The sequence below is a fragment of the Leucoraja erinacea genome, chromosome 1, assembly GCF_028641065.1.
Source record: "Leucoraja erinacea ecotype New England chromosome 1, Leri_hhj_1, whole genome shotgun sequence".
NCBI classification, from domain to species: domain Eukaryota; kingdom Metazoa; phylum Chordata; class Chondrichthyes; order Rajiformes; family Rajidae; genus Leucoraja; species Leucoraja erinaceus.
In genome coordinates this window covers 136,375,981-136,387,906 of record NC_073377.1, presented here as the reverse complement: position 1 = coordinate 136,387,906, position 11,926 = coordinate 136,375,981, and the positions used below count along the sequence as shown (strand labels likewise).

Here is an 11,926-nt window from a genome sequence, read left to right as displayed (position 1 = left end):
ACCTATTGCCTACTGTCACACACACACCCCATACACACACACCCCGTACACACACACACACCTCCTACACAGGCACATACACACACCCCCCCCCCCCCCCCCCCCCCAACCACTACCGCAGTAAGTGGGACTGCAGGTCACATTCGCATCATAGGCACTGTGTGGTCAGTCACGGGGCGAACATGACACTGGTCAACCAACACATTTGTCTGTTCACAGCTTGGACCACATTCCTACTGTCGCATTGACAAGTAAGTCCTTGCCGGGTCAGGCAGCGAGTCTGGGCAAGGCAGGGGGGGCATGGAGAGGTGATGTTGTGGGTCAGCACCCTTCCTCAGGCTGGATAACTTACCTGTGGCCAGGTGTGAGGGTTGGAGGAAGGCTGCTGTAACTTACGTTAATGTGTGGTCAACTCAGTGTGTCTAAGTTACTTACGTTAATGTGTGGTGCTCTCAGAGTGTGAGCATCCTTTAGGGAAGTGAGCAGGTGGTAGTTCACCGGTCCCCGCTGCTGCCCCTGGTCCTCGAGATGGAATGCGATCACGCAACGATCGCGGCTACAACTGCAGCGCTGCAGCAGGGTGGCAGTCACAGCCTTGTACACAGGAGCTGCACTGCTGCCCTTCAGCGTGAAGGGTTCAGTAGTGTGAGCACACACTGGCTCCAGACTGCTCCACTGGTAAACCCGCACCTGCACAACACACAGCAACAGTTCATCAACATCAGCAGCATGGTGGCGAGTGGATGAGCTGCTACCTTATAGCACCAGAAACCCGGGTTTCATCCTGACAATGGGTGCTGTCTGTACGGAGTTTGTGCATTCTCCCTGTGACCTGCATGGGTTTTCTTCGGGAGCTCCGGTTTCCTCCCACTATGAGGATGTGCAGAATTGTAAGTTAATTGCCCTTTGTAAATTCTAAATTGTCCCTAGTGTGTAGGATAGTGCTCGTGTACGAGGGGATCGCTGTTTGACACGGAATCTGTGGGACGAAGTGCCATTTTACATGCGGTATCTCCAAACTAAATTTTGGCAGGGTTATTGATGCGGTGCAGACTGAATAAGCAGCGAGGCTCCTCCAAGAGGCAGTGATGAGGCTGGAAGCTGGTATTGCTCTCGATATGGAAATCCAACACATCCCAGCAGACATCAGCACATTGGGAGACGGGGGGTGGGAAGAATGAGAGTGGAGGAGATCTCAGTTTTCCCACCTATCACTTAAGTGAACCCAGTCTGATTGTCGGGAGATAAGTGATAGGAGCAGAATCAGGCCCTTCGGCCCATCGTCTACTCTGTCATTCAAGCATGGCTGATCTATCTCGCCTAACCCCATTCTCCTGCCTTCTCCCCATAACCCGACACCCATACTAATCAAGGAATCTGTGGACTGGCACCTACACCGAGCACCCAGATCCCAGAGCACCCAGAGATAGGGGCACCCAGCGCTCAGATCACCCAGCACCGAGCCAGAGGCACCCAGTGTCCAGAGCACCCAGCACCCAGAGCCAGGGGCACCCAATGCCCAGAGCACCCAGCAGTCAGAGTACCCAGCACCCAGAGACACGGCCACCCAGCACCAAATGCACCCATATAACCATATAACCATATACCAATTACAGCACGGAAACAGGCCATCTCGGCCCTACAAGTCCGTGCCGAACAACTTTTTTCCCTTAGTCCCACCTGCCTGCACTCATAGCATAACCCTCCATTCCCTTCTCATCCATATGCCTATCCAATTTTTTTTTAAATGATACCAACGAACCTGCCTCCACCACTTCCACTCATTCCACACCGCTACCACTCACCGAGTAAAGAAGTTCCCCCTCATGTTACCCCTAAACTTCTGTCCCTTAATTCTGAAGTCATGTCCTCTTGTTTGAATCTTCCCTATTCTCAAAGGGAAAAGCTTGTCCACATCAACTCGGTCTATCCCTCTCATCATTTTAATGACCTCTATCAAGTCCCCCCTTAACCTTCTGCGCTCCAGAGAATAAAGCCCTAACTTATTCAACCTATCTCTGTAACTTAGTTGTTGAAACCCAGGCACCATTCTAGTAAATCTCCTCTGCACTCTCTCTATTTTGTTGACATCCTTCCTATCCCTCCATCCCTTTTGGGTGACCAAAATTGTACACCATACTCCAGATTTGGTCTCACCAATGCCTTGTACAATTTTAACATTACATCCCAGCTTCTATACTGAATGCTCTGATTTATAAAGGCTAGCATACCAAAAGTTTTCTTTACCACCCTATCTATATGAGATTCCACCTTCAAGGAACTATGCACGGTTATTCCCAGATCCCTCTGTTCAACTGTATTCTTCAATTCCCTACCATTTACCATGTACATTGAAAAAAAGTTCACCCGACCCCCCCCCCCCTCCCCCCTCACACACACATAAAACAAACCAGAGAACATTAACACTAACTTTTTAAAACACCTAAAAAATGACAAAATAAGCGAATAGACAGACAGACTGTTGGCGAGGCTGCCATCACTGACGGCGCCACCCGGTGGACCAAAGTTGTGTGGGTTTGTAGGTTAATTGGCCTCTGTAAATTGTCCCTAGTCCAGGGAGTGGATGAAAAAGTGGGATAACATGGAACTAGTGTGAACAGGTCAGAGTGGACTTGGTGGGAGTAGGACCTTTTTGTTCCATGCTGTATCTCTAAGCTAAACTAAAGCAGAATGAACCCACACTGGGTGCATTTGGTGCTGGGTGGCCGTGTCTCTGGTGCTGTGGTGCTGACCTGTGATCATCCAATACACTAGCACTATCCTATACACACTAGGGACAATTTACAGAAGCCAATTAACCTACAAACCAGCACGTCTTTGGACGGTGGGAGGAAACCAGAGCACCCGGAGAAAACCCATGTGGTCACACGGAACACATACAAACTCTGTACAGACAGCACCCGTGGGCAGGATGGAACCCGGGTCTCTGGCGCTGTGAGGTAGCAACTCTACCCGCTGCGCTGCCATGCCCCCCAATTCCTCAGAGCCACAGTCACAGAGCTGCACTGCACTGAAACAGCCCTTTCGGCCCACTGAATCCATGTGTTCCATGATGTTTCATTTAGAGATACAGCATGGACACGGGCCCTTCGGTCCACCAAGTCCATGCTGACTGGGATGTTTTGTTTCAGTTAGAGAGATACAGCACAGAAACAGGCTGTTCGGCCCAGAGAAAGTCTGTCCACACTAATCCTGTTTACCCTCATTAGGTCCGTATCCCTCCACATCTTTCCTATCCGCGTACCAATGTCTTGCATATATTGGAATGTATCTGCCTCCATCATCTCCCAGGGCAGCTCATTCCAGATATTAACAACCTTGTGTGTGAAAAACACCCTTCAAATCTCCTTGAAATTCCCCCCCTCGCACCTTAAACCTGTGCCCTCTAGTTCCAGACTCCCCCACCCAAGAAAAAGTATTCTATCTATCCTATCCAGGCCCTTCATAATTTTGCACACCTCTATATGGTCAACACGCAGCCTCCTGCACTCCAGTGACAATAAGCCAAGACTTCCCATCTCACCCCTTAACTACAGCTCTCCATTCCAGGCAGCGTGCTGCTGAGGCTTTTAAATGAGACTAGACTAAGTGGGACCCCTAATATATCCCCAACGTAATATTCCACCACTCACCCGTTCCCCAACGCAATATTCCACCATTCACCCAAAGTGATGAAGAAGGCATATAGCTTGCCTTCATTGGACAAGGTATTGCATACAACAGTTGGGATGTCATGTTGTAGGTATAGAGGAAGTGGTTGAGACCACACCTGGAATAGTATGCAGTTCTGGTTACCATACTCCGAAGAGCCTCTTTCCTTGCTGTGTAGAGCGGTGACCAGCAGCAGCTCAACCTGAACCAACTTTCCAACATCTGTGCCCTTCCCAAACGTACCTGAAGAACAAGTTGAAGGTCCATGGACAGATCGGAAATTCCGTAGATGATCAGTGACCCATCGTCTTCAAAAGCAACTGGCAAAACTGGAGCAAAGAAGTTACGTGCAAAGTAATGAAGCATCTTCCATTTACCTCCGTACTCTGCAGAGAGAAAAGAGTGCGGCATTTCCACCTGTACTCCACTCGTTCCAGAAGTAGACTACCCTCTGAATGAAAATAAATCTCTCCCCTGTCACCTTAAGCCTATTCCCTCTGGGTTTAGAATCCTCTACCCTGGGAAAAAGACTGAGCATTCACTCTATCCATGCCCTCATGATCTTGTACACCTCAATAAGGTCACCCCTCAGCCTCCAACACTCCAAAGAAAAAAGTCCCAGCCTATCCAACCTCTCCCTATAACTGAAGCCTAACTAACATCCTGGTGAATCTCTTCTGCACCCTTTCCAACTTAATGGCATCCTTCCTGTAGCCGGGTGACTGGAACACCAGTGCCCCAACCATGATGCTCCTGAATTATTTATGTATCTCCCAGCATAAGGGTCAGAGTGGAGGGGAGGGGGGGTTCTTGGCTCAGATGGAGGGGAATCCTTGTACCTTGCCAAACTCAGATACGGGCTGTGCAGAGCAGCACATACTGAGCTAATGTGGATGCTCACAAAGGGGAAGGGGGGATAGGTATAAGGAACGAGGAAGTAGTTTGCTTCCAAGAATTATGAAGGGGTGCCATAGTGGCGCAGTGGGTAGAGCTGCTGCCTCACAGTGCCAGAGACCCAGATTCGATCCTTAGGTTCAATTCAACTATAATTTATTGTCACGTGTACGTGGGTACAGTGAAATGCATTGTTTTGCTTATAACCTCGGGTGCATGGAGTTTTTTCGTTTCCCCTGTGGCTGCGTGGATTTCCTCCGGGTGCTCCGGTTTCCTCCCACATCCCAAATACATGCAGGTTTTGTAGGTTAATTAACCTAGTGCGTAGGGAGTGGATGGGAAAGTGTGATAACACAGAACTAATGTGAGCGGGTCACCGTGGACTCGGTGGGCCGAAGGGCCTATTTCCATGCTGTATCTCTTAACTAAACTAAACTAACATGAGGGATGGAATAACCTTTCATGCTCACGTCTAGGATGGAACTAATGTAGGGGTGATCAATAGTTGGTGTGGACCCGTAGGGGCCTGTTTCCGTGCTGTGTCTTTCTATTCAATATTATTTCAGACCAAGGGATTGACATTTCAACATTCAAGGGATTCATCTTATTTCTTTAGAGAACAGCCTTGCAGCTGGAGCAGTGGCTCCAAAGGCCCATGAGAATGAGCATGAGCATGAGATGCATACCGATGGAGGCCCAGGAAGGGGCCTGCCAGATATCGTTGAGCTGCCAGTACAAGGTGCCCATCGTCAATCCTTGCCCGTCAACCACCTCGCTCTGGCTCCGGCGGTAGAATTCTGTCTGTGCTTTTATACACTCGGCCTGCATCACCTGTTGGCAAAGAACAACATAGTCAGCATCTGCAAACATCACATCAATGGCTCACAAGGTGCGGGAGTAACTCAACATTTAAAAGATATTTGGACAGGTACGTGGATAGGATAGGGTTCAAGGAATATGGGCCAAATCAGACGGCGGGAATATTGTAGATTGGGCATCTTGGTCGGCATTGGCAAGTTGGGCCTAAAGGCCTGTTTCCACGCTGTATGGCTCTATGAGCAGGTCAGACTCAATGAGCTGCCTGCCCCGCTGAGTTACTCCAGCACTTTGTGTATTAACCAGCATCCACAGTTCTTTGTTTCAACATCAGTGGGTCAGGCAGCATCTCTGGAGAATATGGAAAGGTGATGTTTCTGGTTGGGACCCTTCACCTTGTATACTCTGGAATTTAGAAGGATGATTACGATAATTAAGGGTTTGGACACGCTAGAGGCAGGAAACATGTTCCTGATGTTGGGGGAAGTCCAGAACCAGGGGCCACAATTTAAGAATAAGGGGTAAGCCGTTTAGAACGGAGATGAGGAAACACTTTTTCACACAGAGAGTTGTGAGTCTGTGGAATTCTCTCCCTCAGAGGATGGTGGAGAACGGTTCTCTGGAAACTTTCAAGAGAGAGCTAGATAGGGCTCTTGAAGATAGCGGAGTCAGGGGATATCGGGAGAAGGCACATTGAATGGCGGTGCTAGCTTGAAGGGCCGTATGGCCTACTCCTGCACCTATTGTCAATTGTCTACTGTCTACCCCCATCCCCCTGCTTGTAATCAGTCTGAACTCCATTGCCAGAGTGAGGCCACACGCAAACTGGAGGAACAACATCTCATAACTTCATATTGTGCTTGGTTAGCTTACAACCCAGCGGATGAATGTTGAATTCTCTAAAGTAACTTCTACCTACACTCCCCTCCACCCACCTTGCCTCCTTTCTCCACCCTAGTCATTTAACCAGTTCCACAGTTCAGCATACATGTAAAGTCAAGGAACTGCAAAAGATAGAAACAAAGTGCTGTCGTATTCAGCGGTTCAGGCAGCATCTCTGGAGCAAAAGGATAGGTGACGTTTTGGGTTGGGACCCTTCTTCAGACTCAGGTTCAGCACATTGTATCCCTCTTGAGGTCACACCTTCCCCAACCAACAATGCGTCCACCAGGGCACCACCCTGCCTAGTCCAGGACTTTTCTCGCATCCACCTGTTTACCACCCTACTTTCAGTCTGAAAAAGAGTCCCGACTAAAAACGTTACCTATTCCTTTTTCTCCAGAGATGCTGTCTGACCCAATGATTTATTCCAGCACTTTTTGTCCAACTTTGCACCTATTATCTGCCAGGCTTTGTCCTGCCCCTCCTCTATTCCAGCTTTCTTTCACCACAAGACCGAAGAAGGGTCCTGACCCGAAACGTCACCTATCCATGTTCTCCAGAGATGCTGCCTGACCCGCTGAGTTACTCCAGCACTCTGTGTCCATGTTCTCCAGAGATGCTGCCTGACCCGCTGAGTTACTCCAGCACTCTGTGTCCATGTTCTCCAGAGATGCTGCCTGACCCGCTGAGTTTCTCCAGCGGTACCCGGACGTGGCGTTGATGGACAAGAAGCCGAAGCAAAGAAGTCGAAGCCAAAGAACCCAATGGAAACGAGGCCGAAACACCAATAAACCGAAAGAGTCCGAAGAAACGCCTACTAACCGAAAGGATGGGACGCCTAAATGCAAACTAACCGAAAGGGCAGGTCACCTAAAAGCCAACGAACCGATAAGCTGCGTCGCCTAAAAGAAAACTTACCGAATGGCCGACTGCCGCTCAACGTCCAAAAACGGACATGACGTTGCCGGGGGACAGGACTTGTCAGCGATTGGTCCATCACATCACTGTGAAGGCATGAACATTGTCCCAAACCTCCGCTCCACTCGACCCGCAGCCCGCGGAGGGTGGCCATGGGAGAGTGGGGGCTGTACACCTTCGGCCGCTTTCAACTTGGTGCTTGGGTTCAGATTGCCCAGTTGCCTATGGCTTGTGTGGGAAAATGAACCCCATGCTCCCGTCTCCCCCTTCTCTTTCCCCTCTCTCTCCCCCTCCCTTCTCTCTCCCCTTTTCTCTCTCCCCCTCTTCTCTCTCTCCTCCTCTCTCTTCCTCTCCTCTCCCCCCTTCTCTCCTCCTTCTCTCTCTCCTCCGTCTCCACCCGCGGAAGCGTCCCACAGTCACTGACCGCGATGCACCGCCATCGGACCCCAAACTCCACACCAGGGTGATTCCCACGCACAAAACAGGCAGCATCACTGGAGAGATGGAATGGTGGTGTTTCGGGTCGAGACCTAAGGTTATAGAGCGGAGCTCCGCTCTATAATCTTTGGTCGAGACCTTTCAGATGCACTCTGAAGAATGGGTGGAGACGGAGAGAGAAGGGGGAGAGAGGGGGAGAGAGAGAAGGGAAAGAGAGAGGGGGGAGAGAGGCAGAGGGAGAGAAGAGGAGAGAGAGAGAGGGGGAGAGAGAGAAGGGGGAGAGAGAGAAGGGAGGGAGAGAGAAGGGAGGGAGAGAGAAGGCAGAGAGAGCAGGGGAAGGAGATAGAGAGAGAGAGAGAGTGGAGAGAGAGATGGGGAGAGAGAGAGGGGGAGAGAGAGGGGGAGAGAGAGGAGAGAGAATGAGGAGAGAGAGAGAGAAGGGGGGAGAGAGAGGGGAGAGAGAGAAGGGGGAGAGAGAGAAGGGGAGAGAGAGAGAAGGGAGAGAGAGAGGGAGAAGGGGGAGACGGGAGCGTAGGGTCCATTTTCCCACAGAAGCCATAGGTGACTGGGCAATCTGAACCCAAGCACCAAGTTGAAAGCGGCCGAAGGTGTGCATCCATCGGGACAGCCCCCACTCACTCACGGTCACCCTCCGCGGGTGGAGCGGAAGTTTGGGACAATTTCATGCCTTCACAGTGATGTGATGGAAGCGGGGGTCTGGACCAATCGCTGACAAGTCCCGCCCCCCAGCAACGTCAAGTCCGTTATTGGACTTTTCTGTTGAGCAGCAGTCGGTCCTTTGGCCTGTAGGCGACGCCGTCTTTCGGGTAGGTGGCGTTTCGACAGAGTGGCCATTCGGTAAGTTTCCTTTTAGGTGATGCAGCTTTTCGGTTCGTTGGCTTTTAGGCGTCCCGCCCTTTCGGTTAGTTTGCATTTAGGCGTCCCATCCTTTCGGTTAGTAGGCGTTTCTTCTTCGGACTCTTTCGATATATTGGCGATTCGGCCTCGTTTCCATTCGGTTGTTTGGCTTCGACTTCATTGCTTCGGCCTCTCTTCCTTCGGCGCCATGTCCGCACACGACTCCAGCACTGTGTGTGTCTCACTTTCTGACTTGCTCATTGCATGCACTGGGAGAAACTACATCAGATTTCTAAAGCTGCGCTGATGCGCTCCTGGCATGGTCTGACATGATACAGAGTCACACAGCACGGAAACAGGCCCAACCCGTCCATTCCGACCAACATGCCCCATCTACATTAGTCCAAACTACCCACAATTAGTCCACAGCCCTCTAAAACGTTCCTGTCCACGTACCTGTCCAAATATCTTTTAAATGTTGTTTTATTATCTGCCTCAACTACCTTCTCTGGCAGCTCGTTCTATACACCCACCACCCTCCGGGTGAAAAAGGTGCCCTTAGATTCCTATTAAATTTTTCCCTGCTCACCTTAAACCTATGCCCTCTAGTTCTTGATTCCCCTACTCTGTGTAAAAGACTGTACATCTAATGCCCTCATGATTTTATACACCTCTATAAGATCACCTCTCATCCTCCTGTGCTCCAAGGAATAAAGTCCTAGCATGCCCAACATCAGCGTAAATCTTCTCTGCATTCTTTCCATCTTAACAACATCCTTCCTATAGAAGGGTGACCAAAACTGAACACAATATTCCAAATGCGGCCTCACCAAATGTCTTGTACAAATGTATAACATCCCAACTTCTATACTTAATGTGTAGCAAGGAACTGAAGGTCTTTTATTGTCACATGTACCAAGAAAGGTACAGTGATATGCGAATTGCCATGCTGGTTTACACCAAAGACAGACACAAAATGCTGGAGTAACTCAGCAGGTCAGGAAGCATCTCTGGTGCAAAGGTGACGTTTCAGATTGAGACCCTTCTTCAGACTTATTCTCAATTCTCTCACTTCCCAGTCTGCACCCCTGCAACATCTCCTCAAGGTATGCCAATTTTGAAGAAGTTTTCCTCATCTCCCCGATGAGTTTGTCGTATTAGTTTTACTGTTGAGTTTCACTGTTTGTATAACTCGTTATCACCTACTCCATAGCCAACAATGGACCATCGTGAGTTCCACATCCCTTAATCATTTTTGCTAGCTTTGATGTGACTTTTTGCATATTTTTCATTCATTTGTTCTATGTACCTTTTCATATATCTTGGTTCTCTCTCCCATAAACTTCAGTTACCAAAAATCAAGTCTGCACTTTACCCAAAAGATAAAGTCACCTATTTTAATTTCTGCTGACCCCACTACATATCTTTTTAAAAAAGTTATGGCCATTTTCATATTCAAATTAGCATCTTCCCTATTTTATCTCTGGACATTCAATGAAGCTGTCCATAGTCAATGACCATGATTGAAGGAAGGCCAATTTTTTTAAATACCAAAAGTGTCCTTGATTATTCACAAATAATCTATGTGTGATATCTACTTTCATTAAACTTATAGGCCAAATGCACTCCTATTTATGTCCTCTGCTGTACAACACGCCCCCGGCTTTCTGCCGTTCTGTGTGGTAGAATCCTGACATGGCTAGATTTGACTTCACAAAATGCAACACCTCACACTTATCTGCATTAAACTCCATTAACCATTCCTCAGCACTCTTGCCCAACTGATCAAGATCCTGCAGACATTTTTGATAACCATCTTTGCCATCTATGACACCACCCACTTTGGTGTCATCTGCAAACATACTAATCATCCCATATACATTCTCATCCAAATTGTTGTTATTAATGGCAAACAGCAATGGGCCCAGCACCAATCCTTGAGGCACACTAGTCACAGGCCTCCAATCCAAAAAAAAAACTTCCACCATCACCTTCTGCTTTCTTTCATGAAGCCAATTCACTATCCCGGCTGCTATGTCTCCATGGATCCCATGCGATTGAACATTGCAGAGTGGCCTACCATGTTGAACCTTGACAAATGCCTTGAAGTCCATAAAGACAACATCTACATCAACCTCATCAACCTTTTTGATTAATTCTTCAAAAAACTCGTAAGACAGGATCTCCCATGTGCAAAATCACCCAATTGTGACTGTGACCAAGTTCCCTCAGGAGTTGCTGAGCATTAACAAGCCAGCTATCTCTGTGTCTTCACATTAACTTGTGTCTTTAATGAGGTGTCAGAAAACAATAACCAATAACAGTAGCATGATGCATCCTGGCATTGAGGAGTTTCCAAACACTAATTTAACTAGTTATAGGAGTAGAATTAGGTCATTCAGCCCATTGAGTCTACTCCGCCATTCAATCATGGCGGATCTCTGCCTCCGACCCATTTTCCTGCCTTTTCCCCATAACCCTTGACACCCATTCTAATCAAGAATATGTCTATCTCTGCCTTACAAATATCCACTGACTTGGCCTCCACAGCCCACAGATTAACTACCCTCTGACTAAAGAAGTTCGGCCTCACCTAGTTTCTGAAAGAGCTCCTTTTAATTCTGAGGCTACGACCTGTGGTCAAAATTCTGCTGCTCCACTACAGTAATTGGTCTAAGAATGGATGATGTTATTACCTGAGAAAGGTAAATTGTACTTTTGAAGTTTTCCAAGGGATCCTCTGCCTGTGGAAGTTGAAAGTGGAGCTGGATTTGGTTCAACAATAACTTGTTGCCAGCAACCTGATGCTGCCGGTGATCGACAAAAGAACTGTTGAAACTCCAGTCTTCAGCAGCAGAAACCTGGTCAACAAGAAAACGGTGATATTTTACCATTTGATTTTCCTCACTGATGCAACGCTCCCCCAAACCTCTGACCACTCTTCCTCACAGAATCAAGAGATCAAGTGTTTAATTGTCTTATGTATGCACAACAGAACAATGACGGTCCTAATAGCAGCAACAAGAGGGGGATCAAGAGCGAGAGAGGTGAGGAGAAGGGGGGGGGGGGGGGGGGGAGAATGAGTGGGGAGGGGGAGGAGGAGAATGGGAGAAGGGGAGGATGAGGAGAGGAGAGGGTGAGGATGAGGGGAGGGAGAGGTAGAGGAGAGGGGGAGGAAGAGGAGAGGGTGAGGAGAGATGTGAGGGGGAGGAAGAGGAGAGGAGAGGGTGAGGGGGAGGGGGAGGGGAGAATGAGCGGAGAGGAGGCAGAGGGAGAGGAGAGAGGGTGAGGAAGAGGAGAGAGAGATCGGAAGGGAGAGGGGGAGGTAGAGGGAGGGGAAGGATAATTGTCATATGCCCCAGCACTGGAACAATTAAATTGAACAGGTAAACAGCTTTAATTGACCAAATAAACATTTTTCATCCCATTTGCCTACATTTGCCCATAT

At 48.7% G+C, this 11,926-nt stretch overlaps 1 protein-coding gene across 1 annotated transcript in view; it reads right to left on the bottom strand.

The window, feature by feature from the left end:
• manba (mannosidase, beta A, lysosomal) overlaps positions 1-11,926 on the bottom strand; it is a 78,616-nt gene that overhangs the window by 3,818 nt on the left and 62,872 nt on the right. The window contains 4 exon segments of the mRNA XM_055634789.1: positions 436-690; positions 3,916-4,058; positions 5,253-5,397; positions 11,175-11,339. Of these exon segments, the coding sequence (XP_055490764.1) occupies positions 436-690; positions 3,916-4,058; positions 5,253-5,397; positions 11,175-11,339 (708 nt within the window).